The sequence below is a fragment of the Oncorhynchus mykiss genome, chromosome 17, assembly GCF_013265735.2.
Source record: "Oncorhynchus mykiss isolate Arlee chromosome 17, USDA_OmykA_1.1, whole genome shotgun sequence".
NCBI lineage: Eukaryota > Metazoa > Chordata > Actinopteri > Salmoniformes > Salmonidae > Oncorhynchus > Oncorhynchus mykiss.
This window is the reverse complement of record NC_048581.1, coordinates 27,852,148-27,871,252: the sequence shown is the minus strand read 5'-3', so window position 1 is coordinate 27,871,252 and position 19,105 is coordinate 27,852,148. Positions and strand designations below refer to the sequence as shown.

The 19,105-nt window shown below is 44.0% G+C and overlaps 2 protein-coding genes across 3 annotated transcripts; both read left to right on the top strand.

Moving 5' to 3' along the window:
• The first annotated feature begins 39 nt into the window (after nt 1-39).
• On the top strand, nt 40-3,532 carry LOC110493593 (TAF5-like RNA polymerase II p300/CBP-associated factor-associated factor 65 kDa subunit 5L). Of its 2 annotated transcripts, none has more exons than XM_021567954.2 (5): nt 40-390; nt 910-1,051; nt 1,288-1,392; nt 1,572-2,350; nt 2,523-3,532. In XM_021567954.2, the coding sequence occupies exons 2-5, from the start codon at nt 913-915 to the stop codon at nt 3,318-3,320; spliced, it is 1,821 nt and encodes a 606-aa protein (XP_021423629.2). In that variant the 5' UTR covers nt 40-390; nt 910-912; the 3' UTR covers nt 3,321-3,532. The 2 variants fall into 2 exon arrangements, with proteins under 2 accessions (XP_021423629.2, XP_021423628.2); XM_021567953.2 differs by having other exon boundaries at nt 45-390; nt 1,569-2,350.
• Nucleotides 3,533-4,588: 1,056 nt separating this feature from the next.
• On the top strand, nt 4,589-18,203 carry LOC110493592 (calpain-9). The gene is made up of 19 exons (XM_021567952.2): nt 4,589-4,939; nt 5,970-6,039; nt 6,302-6,420; nt 9,885-10,018; nt 10,288-10,456; nt 10,740-10,909; nt 11,023-11,100; nt 11,247-11,407; nt 11,702-11,859; nt 12,034-12,242; nt 12,433-12,469; nt 12,551-12,631; nt 14,295-14,352; nt 14,593-14,657; nt 15,810-15,878; nt 16,016-16,094; nt 16,333-16,449; nt 17,592-17,650; nt 17,791-18,203. Exons 1-19 carry the CDS (start codon nt 4,769-4,771, stop codon nt 17,815-17,817), a joined length of 2,031 nt encoding a protein of 676 aa, XP_021423627.1. The 5' UTR covers nt 4,589-4,768; the 3' UTR covers nt 17,818-18,203.
• Nucleotides 18,204-19,105: the final 902 nt, after the last annotated feature.

The window sequence follows — 19,105 nt, the reverse complement described above, 5'->3', positions numbered from 1 at the left end:
TCGCAGTACATAGTTGGTCCACTAGATCGTGCCATTGAATACATTTGTTTGGCCACTAATTGTTACGAATAACCCCTTCAATTAAAATCAGCATTACACTATTACTGATTGTGAATTTATTGACTTTTGCAAGTAGCTAGTTGTAGTGTTTTGGTTGTCAGTAAACAGAACACAAAATAGTTTTTTTTGCCATCACATTCAGGCAAGATAAGTCAATCGATCGATGACTGCAAGATGAGAGCAAGCTGCTATTTGATGGAAGGGGGGACATACGTGATGGGGTTGCTACGATAGGCAACGGGATATTTGTGATAAAAAACAATCACATTGCATAAATATAATCTCCTCAATAGCTGTAATTGACAACGAAGAATATCAGCACGATATGCAGTGAGTGGCCAAGTTGTTGTTGATAAGATGTTTTTCGCTAAACCGGCTTAAAGTTCCGAAAGGGCCGTGTGGCCCTTCTATCGACTAAGCTAGCTTAGCTAACGTTAGCTGCTGGCTAGCTTGCTAATGACAGGACTGCAATACTCTTTGCTTAAGCTGTTTGGTGCATCATTTTACCAGTGCATTTGTTGCTCACTTGTACGCACGTCATTCATGATTCTCCCAAGTTTGCATGGTGACCCTTGCTAGCAGTTCTATTGAATGGTTGTTGTGTTGGAAAGTGTTAGCTAGCTAGCCATATAGCACATTTTTCTCTTCAACACTACTGAAGTGAGTTACTCATGGGTCTGTAATTCCAGCAAGTTATTAATAGAGCTATCTAATTTCTAGCAGTGTTTGTATGGAGTTAACTCATTTATGGAAATGCAATGCAGTAAGTTACAGCAGATAAACAACGTCTTAATGCAGGTAAACATTTGCTTTTGCCCATGGTGTTATACTATTTCATATTTTCCCGAGGTTATGAAGCGGGTACGCACGGAGCAGATCCAGTACACTGTAGCTCAGTACCTGAAGCGGAGGCAGTATGTGGACACTGAAAGTTCCCTGAAGGGGACTAAACTGTCCCAGTCCGCAGAGGAGATGGCTGCCAACCTCACAGGTGAGGCTTTGAAGTGGCAGCTGGACGGTATCTTCTGCAAAGATCTATGACCAAATCAAGTTAAACTAGTATCACAGATGTAATGGGGGAAGGATGCCAACTATTTTTGCAGACATGATTAAGCAAATCTCACTTATTGAGAAGCTCAAGCATTATCTTTTAGTTTAGGATGAGTAGTACCAGGTGATTACTCATGGACATATACCTAATCTAATTGTCTCTCTTTCTTTGAGCAGTGCAGACAGAGTCGGGGTGTGCAAACATTGTCTCTGCTGCCCCTTGCCAAGCTGACCCTCAACAGTACGAGACCCAATTTTCCAGACTTCGCAATTTTCTTTCAGGTACTTCACAATTGCATAGAGTCTGATGATATGTACGCTGCTATGCAACATTGGGCTATGTTCCAGTGTCCGTACTAGCTTACCACTTAGTATTAAGCAATGTATTGTAAATGCTATGCTAGTTATTGTTGGCATAGGAACGCGGCCCTACTCTTTGTTTATTTTCTCTGGTCCAGAAGCGGTGTTGCCATGGGGCCAGGAGGTGAGCTGCGTCCTGTACCCACTCTTCGTTTACCTCCACCTGGACATGGTGCGCTGCAGCCTGAAGGGGGTGGTGGATGGCTTCTACAGCCGCTTCCACAGCCTCTTCCTGGGGGACGCCGAGCAGCGCTCCACCGTGGAGCAGCTTCGCCATGTCCTCACCCAGCAGGATGTCACCGCAAACCCCAAGCTCCTGGCCTTACTCGACCACAAGTACGTGGTGAACCTGACGGAGCCGGCCTACAGTTACTTGTTACGCTACCTGCAGAGCGAAGACAACAGTACCCTCTGCAGGGCCCTCAGCACCCACATCCAGGTAGAGGTCACCTCCTCACCACGCACCGACTACCAGCTGTACGGGACGACGGGTGCGGGAGCTACCGGGGCCACCACCACGGCCCCCAACTCTACCTCCTCGTGGTCGGGTGCGGATGGCCCTGAGCGAGGAGAGGCGGCAGGGGTGGAGGTCCCCACAGGGATCCCGCAGAGCGAGGCGGCCCTGCAGGCACTGCAGGACTGCATTAAGAAGGTGCGTGAGGGGCCGCCGTCACTCACCACCGTGTGCTTCTATGCCTTCCAGCACACGGAACAGCTACTGAACACGGCAGTGGTGTCGGCTGACAGCAAGCTGCTGGCCGCCGGGTTCGACAGCTCGGCCGTCAAGCTATGGAGTCTTAGGGCCAGGAAACTGAAGGCCAGGCCACACCGGACCGACGTGTCACACATCCGCCTAGCATGTGACGTGCTGGAAGAAGAGGTGAGAGGATTTTCTTTGGTTACGATTTTTACAGAAATAGTCAGTTGTTAGATAAATGGCATGGCGGTTGTTAGTATCTCTGCCGCCAAATATGGGAAACTTTTACATATCTAGGCAGTACAATGGTGTGTCCTCTGAAAATGTCAATGCACTCTTTTCCCCCTGTATTCAGGCAGATGAAGAGGACGGCTCGGGCAGCGAGATCAAGACCCTGCGTGGCCACAGCGGTCCGGTGTTCCGCACAGCCTTCCTGACAGACAGCTCGGGCCTGCTGTCCTGCTCGGAGGACACGTCCATTCGCTACTGGGACCTGGGTAGCTTCACCAACACGGCCCTCTACCAGGGTCACGCCTACCCCGTCTGGGACGTGGACGTCAGCCCCTGCAGCCTCTACTTTGCCAGCGCCTCCCACGACCGCACCGCCCGCCTCTGGACCTTCTCCAGGACCTACCCTCTGAGGCTCTACGCCGGCCACCTAGCGGACGTGGACTGCGTCAAGTTCCACCCCAACTCAAACTACCTGGCCACAGGCTCCACGGATAAAACCGTCCGCCTCTGGAGTACCCAGCAGGGGGCGTCAGTGCGCCTGTTCACAGGCCACCGCGGCCCCGTGTTGTCTGTAGCCTTCGCGCCCAATGGGAAGTACCTGGCATCGGCGGGCGAGGACCAACGGGTGAAGCTGTGGGACCTGGCCTCAGGGGCTCTGGTCAAGGACCTGAGGGGCCACACGGACAGTGTCACCAGCCTGTCGTTCAGCCCCGACAGCAGCCTGGTGGCCTCCTCTTCCATGGACAGCTCAGTCAGGGTGTGGGACATCCGAAACTCCCACAGCACGACCCACGCAGATGGCTCGTCCAGCGAGCTGGTGGGGCTCTACACAGGCAACACCAGCAACGTGCTCAACGTCCAGTTCATGGCCTGTAACTTGCTCCTGGTGACGGGAACAGCGCAGGAGAAACATGGACAGTAGCCATTTAGTTTTGTTTGGCCTGTCTGTTTAGTTTTGTTTAAAAGACTGTTGTGTCCATCTCAAACATGGTCACCATGGAGACATACATGTTTTCTTCCCTAAGCCAATCACAGAGAGGCTTAATTTCAGGCCAAAAGGTCACTTGCTAAAATTGCCCACTCAAGGTTGTTTTTGACAAGATCTCTGAGTAGAATAAGAGCTGTTAATCTGAACATACTGCAAAAAATGACTTGGTTTTATTTTGATGTTTATATCCACAATGCCAAAATGAGAAGTTACATGGAAGAGGGTTGTAAAGGACTTTTGATTTATGGCATTTTCACTGAGAACTACCTGATGGGTCCTACTAGTGAGACCTCAACTTTTCAGGCTCACAAAATGTTTCCAATAAATTTACATCAAAGTAGAATGTTAGCTTGGCATGATTACGAATGAGGATTGCATTTTGGGTCTAGTGCCTTGATGGTCAACACCTGTTTTTATTCAGTCACGCACAAAATTCACATTGATCTTAAAAATGGGTCTCTGGCTATTCGATTACTTGAGTTGTTTAAAATCTGCATCTCCCCAGAATTTGTCCTCATGTTAAACATCATCACCGCTAATTGAGAATGTTGGTATGCTATAAAATGCTGAACTGCGACCAATATGAGAGTAGTCACAGGGAAAGAATGACAGCTCTACTTTGTTTCTTACCATTCTGTCAGTGGCATTATTTGTAATATGCTGAGAAGTGTAAATATATTTTTGTAATCTGACTGGCTGTACCTGGTTTTTATTTTCCAAGAGAGCTGGCACCCTGTTGCCTGTTTTTCTTTGTAGGTGAAAATTTAAGAGAAAGATTTGGACTTGGAGTGTTTATTGTTTCATATCTGTAATGGTAAAGATAAAACAAATGGATAATCTTGTCAGTTGACATACATTTTCTGTTCATATCAGCCTTTTATTTGTAAATGGCCTTTTAATAACGTCATAGGATCAACTATTTCTCCACAAATTGATCCTGATCTTTAAGAACTAAAACTTGGATCTTGTGCTGTTCCACTTCAAATATACATAACATGTTAGCAGTGACTTAAAATCTGTCACTACCTAAAACCAGACATTCTAGAACACATTCTATAGTGAACTCTCATATTAGAGAGCGAGCAGAAACAGCCAGTTGGGCAGGGAAAGTGGGCGAGGTCAGGTGTGTTGCCATGGGAGTGGACAAACCAGTTTATGTCTGGAGGGTGTGTACCTATCTACCCACCTGCTTGACAAGCTTGTCACTCCGTCCAAACCACATACACATCAAAGAAACAGGACTGGCAAAACACCAACGCCCCTCTCTCTCTCTCCCAGTCTCTGTCACTGCTCACAAACAAGGGACATCTCTCCCACACACACACACACACACCGTCCTTCTCCATCTCTCCCTAGTTTCCCCTTTAGTCTGAGCCCTCAAGATGCCCGCCAAGTCGATCAGCACCCAAGGGGATGGGAAGACTTTTGAGCAGCTGAGGCAGGAGTGTTTACAGAAGAAGAGACTGTTTGAGGACCCAGACTTCCCTGCCTGCGACTCATCCCTCTACTACAGCCAGAGCGTGCCCATCAACTTTGAATGGAAGAGGCCTGGGGTAAGCTATAGTACAAATGGTCTACTACGAGGGCGCTAATGGGACAAATACAGTAAGTGGTAATTACAGTGTAATTAGAATACTTGTAGTTGATCGTTGAGAAGGAATGGCCTGGGTGGGGTCTCTGTTGTAGGTAGATTGTGCTAATTTGATCTGAAGGCAAGACACTATACAATGTTAAAGTATAGAAGACTATAATCCTTATATTTACCTTATTCACATTATATCAAACCTCATGACCTGGCCAGTTCTGTCTGTTGATGACAAGCTTTTATCCAACCATCCCTTTAAAACCAGTACTGTAAGAAAGGAATGTATTAGCCGATACTTGTATTTGGCTAATATCAAATTCCCTTTCTGCAGTGCTTCATGTCTTGAAACGTGGAACTTTAACATGTCCTATGTACACAAATGAAGCTAGAGATGCTGTACATGCCTGTCTCACGTGTAGGGCACAGTCTTCTGGAATGTAGCCTTGAAGCATGCATTGAATGTTATCTCTCTGTTGACTTTGCTGGGAGTGGTGGTTATGTGCTCAGAGAGGTTAGCTAATCTTAGGAGTTTACGCTAGCCAGTTTTCACTCATTGTATATCCACAACAACTTTCACACTGTGCATTTCAATACATACCGCTGACCACACACTGCCATTGAGAGTGAGTGCCTTGCCAAGGTTGATACAGCAGTGTGTAACGAATAAGATCTGTGATCAACCATTAAAACTAGCATACCTCAAACCTCCAAGAAAACCATCCCTCCCTGTAACATTAGATACTAAAATGGGAAAGATCCAACTAAGATCCTATTTATGATCCTTACACATTTTTCTCTTGGGTGACCCTTGTGAATGAATACCTGTACCGCCTCTCTGTGTTTCTGCGTTCCAGTGACTGGGGACTTTGACTGATTAAGACGCCAGGAATGTGAACACACCTACCCGAGGCGGCAGAGTCACTCCTAACCCCATCTCCGTTTAAACCTGTTTCTCCACTGTCACTAAGCCTCTTACACCTGCTCCTATTCTTTTACAGGAACTTTGCGAGAATCCCGAATTCATAGTCGGTGGGGCTGACAGGACAGACATATGTCAAGGAGCACTAGGTTTGTATACATAATGCTTCTTATATGATACAAATCGTATATCATACATCCATATCCAAACACTAGAAATAACAATGAGATATTTGTCTGGGGACCACAAGAAAGCAGATTGCGGGCCTGAAAAGGCCCCCGGGCATTGAATTTAAAACTTAGACTCTAGCATCACATACGACAGCTAAGATGGGGGGTTATGTCCATGGCTTTCAGTGTGTAGGTCCTGACTCACTAAATCTCTCTGTCTGTCACTGTCTGTGTCACCCAGGGGACTGCTGGCTCCTGGCAGCCATTGCCTCTCTGACCCTCCATAAGGAGACCCTGGCCAGAGTGGTGCCCAACGACCAGGGCTTTGACCGCAGCTACGCTGGCATCTTCCACTTCCAGGTAGAATCGCCCACCAAAAATCGGCCACTCTCAACTTTTATTGACAGAACATTGCATTTTATCTATATGACAATATTACATTATTCACAGAATGAATATTCACAGAATATTCACAGTCTTAAATGTTACTTTTTCTTGCCACTGTAACAATTATGTAAACCATTTGGAATTATCTGGATTTCTGAATTAATTTGACATACAATTTGACCTGATCTTCATCTAAGTCACAACAACAGACAAACACAGTGTGCTTAAACTAATAACACACAAATGATTGTGTTTTTCTTGTCTATATTGAATACATCATTTAAGCATTCACAGTGTAAGTTGGAAAAAGTACAGTGCCTTGCGAAAGTATTCGGCCCCCTTGAACTTTGCGACCTTTTGCCACATTTCAGGCTTCAAACATAAAGATATAAAACTGTATTTTTTTGTGAAGAATCAACAACAAGTGGGACACAATCATGAAGTGGAACGACATTTATTGGATATTTCAAACATTTTTAACAAATCAAAAACTGAAAAATTGGGCGTGCAAAATTATTCAGCCCCTTTACTTTCAGTGCAGCAAACTCTCTCCAGAAGTTCAGTGAGAATCTCTGAATGATCCAATGTTGACCTAAATGACTAATGATGATAAATACAATCCACCTGTGTGTAATCAAGTCTCCGTATAAATGCACCTGCACTGTGATAGTCTCAGAGGTCCGTCAAAAGCGCAGAGAGCATCATGAAGAACAAGGAACACACCAGGCAGGTCCGAGATACTGTTGTGAAGAAGTTTAAAGCCGGATTTGGATACAAAAAGATTTCCCAAGCTTTAAACATCCCAAGGAGCACTGTGCAAGCGATAATATTGAAATGGAAGGAGCATCAGACCACTGCAAATCTACCAAGACCTGGCCGTCCCTCTAAACTTTCAGCTCATACAAGGAGAAGACTGATCAGAGATGCAGCCAAGAGGCCCATGATCACTCTGGATGAACTGCAGAGATCTACAGCTGAGGTGGGAGACTCTGTCCATAGGACAACAATCAGTCGTATATTGCACAAATCTGGCCTTTATGGAAGAGTGGCAAAAAGAAAGCCATTTCTTAAAGTGTCGTTTAAAGTTTGCCACAAGCCACCTGGGAGACACACCAAACATGTGGAAGAAGGTGCTCTGGTCAGATGAAACCAAAATTGAACTTTTTGGCAACAATGCAAAACGTTATGTTTGGCGTAAAAGCAACACAGCTCATCACCCTGAACACACTATCCCCACTGTCAAACATGGTGGTGGCAGCATCATGGTTTGGGCCTGCTTTTCTTCAGCAGGGACAGGGAAGATGGTTAAAATTGATGGGAAGATGGATGGAGCCAAATACAGGACCATTCTGGAAGAAAACCTGATGGAGTCTGCAAAAGACCTGAGACTGGGACAGAGATTTGTCTTCCAACAAGACAATGATCCAAAACATAAAGCAAAATCTACAATGGAATGGTTCAAAAATAAACATATCCAGGTGTTAGAATGGCCAAGTCAAAGTCCAGACCTGAATCAAATCGAGAATCTGTGGAAAGAACTGAAAACTGCTGTTCACAAATGCTCTCCATCCAACCTCACTGAGCTCGAGCTGTTTTGCAAGGAGGAATGGGAAAAAATGTCAGTCTCTCGATGTGCAAAACTGATAGAGACATACCCCAAGCGACTTACAGCTGTAATTGCAGCAAAAGGTGGCGCTACAAAGTATTAACTTAAGGGGGCTGAATAATTTTGCACGGCCAATTTTTACGTTTTTGAATTGTTAAAAAAGTTTGAAATATCCAATAAATGTCGTTCCACTTCATGATTGTGTCCCACTTGTTGTTGATTCTTCACAAAAATATACAGTTTTATATCTTTATGTTTGAAGCCGGAAATGTGGCAAAAGGTCGCAAAGTTCATGGGGGCCGAATACTTTCGCAAGGCACTGTATGTGAACCCCTAAGCTAATGACTTCTCCAGAAGCTAATTGGAGTCAGGCGTCAACTAACCTGGAGTCGAATCAATGAGGCGAGATTAGAGATATTGATTAGAGCTTCCCTGCCCAATAAAAAATTCACAAGAAGCGTTTCCGGATGTGAAACATGCCACGAACAAAAGAAATCTCAGAAGACCTAAGATTAAGAAATGTTGCCATGCATGAAGCTGGAAAGGGTTACAAAAGTATTTCTAAAAGTCAGTCCACAGTAAGACAAATTGTCTATAAATGGAGAAATGTCATCACTGTTGCTACTCTCCCTAGGAGTGGCCGTCCTGCAAAGATGACTGCAAGAGCACAGAATGCTCAATAAGGTTAAGAAGAATCCTAGAGTGTCAGCTAAAGACTTACAGAAATCTTTGGAAGATGCTAACATCTCTGTTGACGAGTCTACGATACGTAAAACACTGTACAAGAATGGTGCTCATGGGAGGACACCATGGAAAAAGCCACTGCTGTCCAAAAAAACATTGCTGCACGTCTGAAGTTCGCAAAAGAGCACCTGGATGTTCCACAGCGCTACTGGCAAAATATTTTGTGGATGAAACTAAAGTTGTGTTGTTTGGAAGGAATACACAACACTATGTGTGGAGAAAAAAAGGCACAGCACACCAACATCAAAATCTCATCCCAACTGTAAACTATGGTGGAGGGAGCATCATGGTTTGGGGCTGCATCAGGGCCTGGACAGCTTGCAGGAGAATGTAAGGCTATCTGTCCGCCAATTAAAGCTCAACAGAAGTTAGGTGATGCAACAGGACAACAACCCAAAAGACAGAAGTAAATCAACACCAGATTGGCTTGAACAGAAGAAAATACGCCTTCTGGTGTGGCCCAGTCAGTCCTGACCTCAACCCGATTGAGATGCTGTGGCATGACCTCGAGCACGGTTCACACTAGACATCCCAAGAATAGTGTGGAACTGAAACAGTTTTGTAAAGAGGAATGGTCCAAAATTCCCCCTGACCGTTGTGCAGGTCTGATCCGCAACTACAGAAAATGTTTGTTTGAGGTTATTGCTGCCAAAGGAGGGTCAACCTGTTATTAAATCCAAGGGTTCACATATTTTTTCCAACCTGCACTGTGAATATTTACACGGTGTGTTCAATAGACATTAACAATTAATTGTTTGCGTGTTATTAGTTTAAGCAGGCTGTTTGTCTATTGTTGTGATTTAGAGGAAGATCAGATAAAATGTTATGACCAATATCTGCAGAAATCCAGGTAATTCCAAAGGGTTCAAATACTTTTTCTTCCCACTGTACATAGTACTTACTGTATTGACATCAGTGATTACACAATTCTTTAGTTAAAGGAAGTCATCCGTAATTATAAACTGGGTGGTTCGAGCCATGAACTCCACGTTGCGTCGTGCCTGGATACAGCCCTTAGCCATGGTATATTGGCCTTATACCTCACCGCCTCGGGCCTTATTGCTTAAGTATAGTCTCTCTCCTCCAGTTCTGGCAGCACAACAGATGGCTGGACGTGGTGGTGGATGACCGACTGCCTGCTGTGAGGAACCGCCTGGTGCTGCTCCACTCTGCCTCCAACAACGAGTTTTGGAGCGCACTGTTGGAGAAGGCCTATGCCAAGTATGTGTAACTTGTAAACTTTGAAAAGTACAGGTATAACATTTATGCAAAACTCAAATAGGTGTTTTGTACAACTATTGTCACTTATTGCCACGTTTGCTTGATAGTGTGTAGTTCATGTAAAACATGAGTATTGGATGATTGTAACCAATTTTTCACCAAATGCATGCAGACACTCCGCAAAGCTTGGATTCATTTTCAGATGCCTGCTATTTGACGGCAATTATATCCCTAGTTAACCCATTCCATCCCATTCCTTGTCCTGTCAGGTTGAACGGGAGCTATGAGTCCCTGAAGGGAGGCTCTACCCTGGAGGCCATGGAGGACTTCACCGGCGGTGTGGGGGAGACGTACGAGACCAAAAGTGCTCCAACTGACCTGTTCAACATCATGAAGAAGGCCTACGACAGAGGCTCAATGATGGGCTGCTCTATTGACGTAAGGGCCTCCAGACCAGTTTCAATGAAAGACCATTATACATGTGGTCCTTAGACACCAGGTCACGTATTTCCAAAGCTTCTCAGAATAGGAGTGCTGGTCAGATATAGGATCAGTTTTTGTTTTTTAGATTACAATGAAAAGATAATATAGACAGGATGAACCTGATCCTAGATCTGCACTCCAACTACTATTAGACACTTTGTGAATATGGGTCCAGGTTTGAGAGACATAGTCCTGGTCTTTTATGGCTGATACAATTTCTGTTTTTTCTTCTCTCCAGATCACCAGCTCTGCTGAGTCAGAGGCCCAGACAGCTTCAGGACTGGTGAAGGGACACGCCTACTCCATCACAGGCCTTGAGGAGGTTAACTACAGAGGGAAAAAGGTCAAGCTGATCCGGATCAGGAACCCTTGGGGACAGGTGGAATGGAACGGTGCCTGGAGTGATGAGTGAGTCCAGTTAATTTCCATCAGGTGTTGCTGAGATGAGTAGGAATAAAAACCAGCATACACTATGCATTATAGGAGAGTGGTTATTCTGTCATCTGTTCTCTCTCTTACAGGTCCAGGGAGTGGAATGTGATCGACAGTTCTGAGAAGAAACGCATTCTTCAGAACTCCATGGATGATGGTGAATTCTGGTTAGTAACAACAGCGATTGTAATAGTTTTACATCTGGCACTACATCAAAGTTTCCCGCATGTTCAACAGCAATAGGTTTTCCAGTGGCCTGGGGACCACTCGTGTATACAAGACTTTTCTGAATCAAAATGGTTGCTTATTTCAGGATGGAGTTTGAGGACTTCAAGGCCAACTACGACAAGATAGAGATCTGCAACCTGACGCCGGACTCTCTGACGGACGAAACCAAGCGGAAGTGGGAGGTGAACATGTTCGAGGGCAACTGGATCCGTGGCTCCACCGCAGGCGGCTGCCGGAACTTCATAGGTGAGAGGTTGCAGACCGAAATGTAATAAATAGACTTGACTTGATTCCCTATTCTACATGAGAGATGGACATGTATGTTCTACACTGTACATTTCTATCTGAGCTTTGTAATGTGACAGTCAGCTTGGTTCATACAAGTTTGATGACCCAGATAAAAGGAATGCCAATTGTATCTTTATGATGAATCCACTGTGCCAGAAGTGACCAACACTGATTCTGGAATGCCAGATAGTGTATGTAGGCTTTTGTTCCAGCCCAGCAACAATACAACCATTTAAACCTGTTTTCCCCCAGATACATTTTGGACCAACCCTCAGTTCAAGCTGACCCTGCTGCATGCTGACGATAATAATGATAAGTGCAGCGTGGTCATCGCTCTGATGCAGAAGAACCGCCGTGCGCTGAGGAAAGAGGGACTGGACCTGCAAACCATCGGCTTTGCTCTTTACGAGGTTAGAGGGACAACAGGCAAAGAGACCATATGCACAAACAATAGGAATACATTGGCTTTCAATTTCCTAGTACATGCTACCTATAGTTACTGTTATTGTGGTTCATCACAAAGTTCCCCATTAGAATTTGAAGGGTCTCTAAAAACATGTCCCTCCCTCTCTCTTCTCCCTCAGGCCCCTGCAGATGAGGACCATCTGGGGAAAGACTTCTTCCGGTACAATGGGTCCAAGGCTCGCAGTAAGACCTACATCAACGTGAGGGAGATCTCCGAGCGCTTCACCTTGCCCCCAGGGAACTACCTGCTGGTGCCCACCACCTTCCAGCCCCACGACGAGGCCGACTTCATCATACGCATCTTCTCTGAGAAGGCAGCCGGAACCATGTATGATATTTACGTTTGGGAGTATTGTCTGTGAATCAGTATTAGTTTCAAGCAGATAGGTTGAATGAAAGCCCTTGATGGCTGTAGCCAATCCACACTAAGATTTGTTTGACTTTTATTCAATGTAAGATTTGCTGGACAAGTTAATGTATGTGATAGAAAGCTAATCACAGGATGTTGTCATCAATAGGGAGATGGGAAACACAGTAGATGCTGATTTGCCCGATGTAAGTATTCTGCTATTGAATACCACAAAACTGCAATGCTCTTTACTTCCCGTTGATGATGTATTGTGATGTATCTCTCAGCCCCCAATGCCCAGTCTACCAGAGGAGGAGACGGATGAGGAGAAGGGACTGAGAAGAATGTTTGAAAAGATTGCTGGTTCGGTAAGAAAGTAAAAATATTATGAGAAATGAGGAGAGCTGTTTCTGCTAAACTGGCAATGTCACTGATTCAGACACTATGAGCATGTCGAAGGAAAACAGTAATGTCGTACCCCCTGGTCATAAGACTGTTAAATGGCTAACAACTACTGCTCTTCCTCTTATAATATCCCACTCCCACAGACGATCCACACACTCTACCCACTCTGACACACACACACCCTCACTGTCACTCTTACTCACACGCGCACACACTCACAGCCTTACTCACACACTTATTATTGACGCCACACACCCCCCCACACCTACGCTGCTGTTAAAATGATTAGTGATTAGATTTATTACTACCATTTACGCTGTGATGAATTGATTATTGATTTCCATTAGTATCTAGCTATTTCTGCTACTGGTCATTGTTACTCCTCTATACATGTATATATTACCATCGGTACTGTATATTACCACAATGTATTTATATATTCCTGCTACCAGTCACTTTTCAGCCCTGTTTACATGTATATCCTACAACCAGTCACTTTTCAGCCCTGTTTACATGTATATCCTACAACCAGTCACTTTTCAGCCCTGTTTACATGTATATCCTACTACCAGTCACTTTTCAGCCCTGTTTACAATTATATACTACTACCAGTCACTTTTCAGCCCTCTTTACATGTATATCCTACAACCAGTCACTTTTCAGCCCTCTTTACATGTATATCCTACTACCAGTCACTTTTCAGCCCTGTTTACATGTATATCCTACTACCAGTCACTTTTCAGCCCTGTTTACATGTATATCCTACTACCAGTCACTTTTCAGCCCTGTTTACATGTATATCCTACTACCAGTCACTTTTCAGCCCTGTTTACATGTATATCCTACTACCAGTCACTTTTCAGCCCTGTTTACATGTATATCCTACTACCAGTCACTTTTCAGCCCTGTTTACATGTATATCCTACTACCAGTCACTTTTCAGCCCTGTTTACATGTATATCCTACTACCAGTCACTTTTCAGCCCTGTTTACATGTATATCCTACTACCAGTCACTTTTCAGCCCTGTTTACATGTATATCCTACTACCAGTCACTTTTCAGCCCTGTTTACATGTATATCCTACTACCAGTCACTTTTCAGCCCTGTTTACATGTATATCCTACAACCAGTCACTTTTCAGCCCTGTTTACATGTATATCCTACTACCAGTCACTTTTCAGCCCTGTTTACATGTATATCCTACTACCAGTCACTTTTCAGCCCTGTTTACATGTATATCCTACTACCAGTCACTTTTCAGCCCTGTTTACATGTATATCCTACTACCAGTCACTTTTCAGCCCTGTTTACATGTATATCCTACTACCAGTCACTTTTCAGCCCTGTTTACATGTATATCCTACTACCAGTCACTTTTCAGCCCTGTTTACATGTATATCCTACTACCAGTCACTTTTTATGTATAAACCCACCTCAACCACTCCAGTACCCCTACACATTGAATAAGGTACTGGCACTCACCTGAAAGTGCTCTCAAACGTAAGAATTTCACTGTACTGGTTTACACCTGTTGTGTCCTGTGGCGAATAAACTTTGAAACGTGTGCGCCACTCATTGGTCATAGCCAGAATATCATATTTTGTCTATTGTGTCTTCTCCTTAGGACCAGGCCATCTCTGCCAGGGAGCTTCAGCAGGTGTTGAATGGAGTACTTAGCAGGAGTAAGCAGCCCTCCTCTTAAGTCACATCCATTGTGTGTTATTACAACTCCGACGTGAGCATAAAGAGCAATTCAGCGAATGTCATTTGAATACACGTCCACACGCACATAGGTTGACTCTTGACTCTTTAAAGCTTAAAAAAAAAAAAACTTGCACACTCTGGATCTGTGATTACAGATTTTATAATATTATTGTGATTATTTTAAGGATTTGTTATGATGTTCCTCTCTCTTCCTTCAGGGAGAGAGATCAAGTTTGACGGTCTGAGTCTCAACACCTGCCACAGCATCATCAACCTGATGGATGTATCCTCTACCTGTCCTAAACGCCTATAATGAGGCTTTGGAAAATGCATTATTGTGATCAATATTGGAGTCATGCTTTTACAATATACACTATATATACAAAAATATGTGGACACACCTTCGAATTAGGGGATTTGGCTATTTCAGCCACACAGTTGCTGACAGGTGTATAAAATCAAGCACACAGTCATGCAATCTCCATAGACAAACATTCGAAGTAGAATGGCTTTACTGAAGAGCTCCGTGACTTTCACTGTCATAGGATGCCACCTTTCCAGCAAGTCAGTTCGTCAAATTTCTGCCCTGCTAGAGCTGCCTTGGTCAACTGTAAGTACTGTTATTGTGAAGTGGAAACGTCTAGGAGCAACAACGTCTCAGCCGTGAAGTGGTAGGTCACACAAGCTCACAGAACGGGATTGCCGAGTGCTGAAGCGTGTAAATTGTCTGTCCTCGGTTGCAACACTCACTACCGAGTTCCAAACTGCCTCTGGAAGCAACGTCAGCACAATGACTGTTCATCAGGAGTTTCATTAAAATAATTTCCATGGTCGAGCAGCCGCACACAGGCCAAGGATCGCAATGCCAAACATCGGCTGGAGTGATGTCAAGCTCGCCGCCACTGGACCCTGTTTTTCGTGGTTTGGGCTAGGCCTCTTAGTTCCAGTGAAGGGAAATCTTAATGCTACAGTCTATAATTACATTTTAGACAATTTTGTTTCTCCAACTTTGTGGCAACAGTTTGGGAAGCACCTTTGCTGTTTCAGCATGACAATGCCCCTGTGCACAAAGCGAGGTCCATACAGAAATGTTTTGTTGAGATTGGTGTGGAAGAACTTGACTGGCTTGCACAGAACCCTGACCTCAACCCCATCGAACACCTTTGGGAAGAATTGGAACGCCTACTGTGAGCCAGGCCTTATTGCCCTACATCAGTGCCCGTCCTCACTAATGCTCTTGTAGCTGAATGTAAGCAAGTCCCCACAGCAATGTTCCATCGAGTGGAAAGCCTTCCCAGAAGAGTGGAGGCTGTTATAGCAGCAAATTTAGGGACCAACTCAATATTAATGCCCATGATTTTGGAATAAGATGTTTGACGAGCATGTCCACATACTTTTGGTCATGTAGGCTACTTCCCTTGACAGATCAATCCAGGTTGACAATTCAGGGCAGCTTGAGTTCCAGGAGTTCAAGGTCTTCTGGGAAAAGATGAAGAAATGGATTGTAAGTACAGCATGACTACATTTTGCTGTCAGTTACAATATCATATACATTGTTATACAATAGCCTATGACGACAATTTAATATTGAACATGTGTGTGGATTGAAGGTGATAACGATGTCTATGGCGTTGGTTGCAGATGCTCTTCATTTCTTATGACACAGACCGGTCAGGGAAGATGTCCTCCTATGAGCTCCGCATAGCTCTCAAAGCAGCAGGTGAGAGACTACTGCGTGGTACATAGGGTTAGAACAAAATGCCTGCATAGAAGGTCATATCTCAATGGTAGAATGCTAGTGTTGAATCCTGTCTTTGATCTTGAAGGTCTCTTTCTCTGTGAGTACTCCCACACTCTCTCAAGAAGACATTTCAGGGGGCCAGAAAGACGAAGGCAAAGGTGTGACTTCAGGTGTGAATCAGAGCCTAACTAGTAACATTCTGTCTCCACCATCCAAGGCATGCATCTGAACACCAAGCTCCTCCAGCTGCTTGGCTTGAGGTTCGCTGATGAGAACTACGATATCGACTTTGATGACTACCTCACCTGCATCGTCCGCCTGGAAAATATGTTCAGTGAGTACCAAGGGACTGTACCTTATGGGATGTAGCTGGTCAAATAACTTGTATTTTCGTGGAACAAGTAAACACTCAGAGATGTTTAATGCTTTGGAGTTGTTGGACATACCCAATAATATGTCAAATCAAATTTTATTTGTCACATACACATAGTTAGCAGATGTTAATGCGAGTGTAGCGAAATGCTTGTGCTTCTAGTTCCGACAATGCAGTAATAACCAACAAGTAATCTAACAATTCCAAAACTACTGTCTTATACACACAAGTGTAGGGGGATAAAGAATATGTACATAAAGATAAATGAATGAGTGATGGTACAGAGCGGCATAGGCAAGATACAGTAGATGGTATCGAGTACAGTATATACATATGAGATGAGTATGTAAACAAAGTGGCATAGTTAAATTGGCTAGTGATACATGTATTACATAAAGATGCAGTAGATGATATAGAGTACAGTATATACGTATACATATGAGATGAATAATGTAGGGTATGTAAACATTATATTAGGTAGCATTGTTTAAAGTGGCTAGTGATATATTTTATATCATTTCTCATCGATTCCCATTATTAAAGTGGCTGGAGTTGAGTCAGTGTGTTGGCAGCAGCCACTCAATGTTAGTGGTGGCTGTTTAACAGTCTGATGGCCTTGAGATAGAAGCTGTTTTTCAGTCTCTCGGTCCCAGCTTTGATGCACCTGTACTGACCTCGCCTTCTGGATGATAGCGGGGTGACCAGGCAGTGGCTCGGGTGGTTGTTGTCCTTGATGATCTTTATGGCCTTCCTGTAACATTGGGTGGTGATGCGTTGTGCAGACCTCACTACCCTCTGGAGAGCCTTACGGTTGTGGGCGGAGCAGTTGCCGTACCAGGCGGTGATACAGCCCGCCAGGATGCTCTCGATTGTGCATCTGTAGAAGTTTGTGAGTGCTTTTGGTGACAAGCCGAATTTCTTCAGCCTCCTGAGGTTGAAGAGGCGCTACTGCACCTTTTTCGCGATGCTGTCTGTGTGGGAGAAGCAATTCAGTTTGTCTGTGATGTGTATGCCGAGGAACTTAAAACAGGCTTGGGATGCAATATGTGTTGCTTGCAAATGTTGGTTGTTGACAAAAAATATATACATTTGTCCTCCCCCAGGGGTGTTCCAAGCATTGGACAAAGGCCAGACAGGCCAGGTCAACATGAACATACTGCAGGTATAATAAAAATGTTTATAATATGAACATTACATTTTGTATAATAAGTGTATATGTTTCCACTGTAAAGTCCATCCGATGTGATGTGCCCACCAAGACATGATTTGCTTTTGATTATGAAATTACTTTTGTCTTTTCAGTTCCTCCTTCTTTCCATGAACGTCTGAAGAGGATCCAACAGAAGAACAAAGTTAAATAACAGGCCTGGGATGCAATATGTGTTGCTTGCAAATACACTAATCTCGAGTCGTTCCTGCTGGGAACATATGCATATGCTATGTAGTAATAGCTATGTTTTAATGTTGTATGCCTTTGTCTGTTTTGAATTCACTCTGTTTTAAAACTAAACCAACATGATTGTGCCACAGTTTGGATCTTATGCCCATTGTATTTGACAATCAGGAGAATTTGTATTAAATTCTGTTTACAGAGATGCTCCAAAAATAAACAATGCACTGATCAAGTTTTAAAAGTTGTATCATGTTGACACCCTGTATCAGTTGATTTCTCAGTTTGGGATGAAACAAAATTAAAATATATTATGAAAATGTAATATCTGCTGTTTGTGTCTGATCTTTAGATTTCTCCGTAAATATTAAAATGTAGAATACTGTATCTCAGCATGTGTAAGAGGGAATTAAACAAATTGCCCTACTTAAATAACCAAATATTTTGGTGGATCTCCAATGAAGATATTGATTTTGGGCTCTATCACACGCTGCAAGATTCTTCACTTGGTGTTGAGGATTGTCGATACCACGCTGTCTCGAGAAAACAATGTGATTTCATGTAGCTAGAAGGAGCTGTGGCACAAAGCAGCCTCAAATATTTTCAGTCAGACTTTCAGGCTTGCCAGAGTTGAAATATCTAGCCAACATTTAGAATTGAATAACATTGCTTGTGAACGTCAGAGATGTAGCGATTTCACAATGTGGCTTTGATTAAAGGCAAGTACAAACGTATACTAGCAGTAGTCATCGCTCCTTCTCTAGAGTCTACACGTTATGGGTGAAGCGAAATAAAATCATCTCACTGGATTCTTTGGCGAGCTCTCATTGGCTATTGCTCATCTCACGCTACAAAATCTTTGTATATTTTGTGCCAATAAATAAAACGGGCTGTATCACAACCGGGGGTGATTGAGAGTCCCATAGGGCGGCGTACAATTGGCCCAGCTTCGTCAGTGTTTCGCAGGTGTAGGCCGTCAATGTAAATAAGTTGTTCTTAACTGGCTTGCAGTTGTCCTGTTGTTCATTAACGATTAGTTTGGTCGTCTGGGCTATACCAACGGAAGATGGGGAACACATGTATTAGGGAAAGGGGATACCTAGCCAGTTGAACAACTGAATGCATTCCACTGAAATGTGTTTTCCGCATTTAGCTTTAATCAACATCCACGTCATCGGCGCCCCAGGATGTTGCTTTATTATTCAGGAACGTGTCAATCAATACCTG

Excerpts from the sequence above, each read along its gene's own strand:
- LOC110493592 (XM_021567952.2), top strand. The coding sequence starts at position 4,769 with ATGCCCGCCAAGTCGATCAGCACCCAAGGGGATGGGAAGACTTTTGAG. Across the intron at positions 14,658-15,809 it reads GCATCATCAACCTGATGGAT|GTTGACAATTCAGGGCAGCT; the intron begins GTATCCTCTACC and ends AGATCAATCCAG. Across the intron at positions 16,095-16,332 it reads CATAGCTCTCAAAGCAGCAG|GCATGCATCTGAACACCAAG; the intron begins GTGAGAGACTAC and ends CCACCATCCAAG.
- LOC110493593 (XM_021567953.2), top strand. The coding sequence starts at position 913 with ATGAAGCGGGTACGCACGGAGCAGATCCAGTACACTGTAGCTCAGTAC. Across the intron at positions 1,052-1,287 it reads GATGGCTGCCAACCTCACAG|TGCAGACAGAGTCGGGGTGT; the intron begins GTGAGGCTTTGA and ends TTCTTTGAGCAG. Across the intron at positions 2,351-2,522 it reads GTGACGTGCTGGAAGAAGAG|GCAGATGAAGAGGACGGCTC; the intron begins GTGAGAGGATTT and ends CCCTGTATTCAG.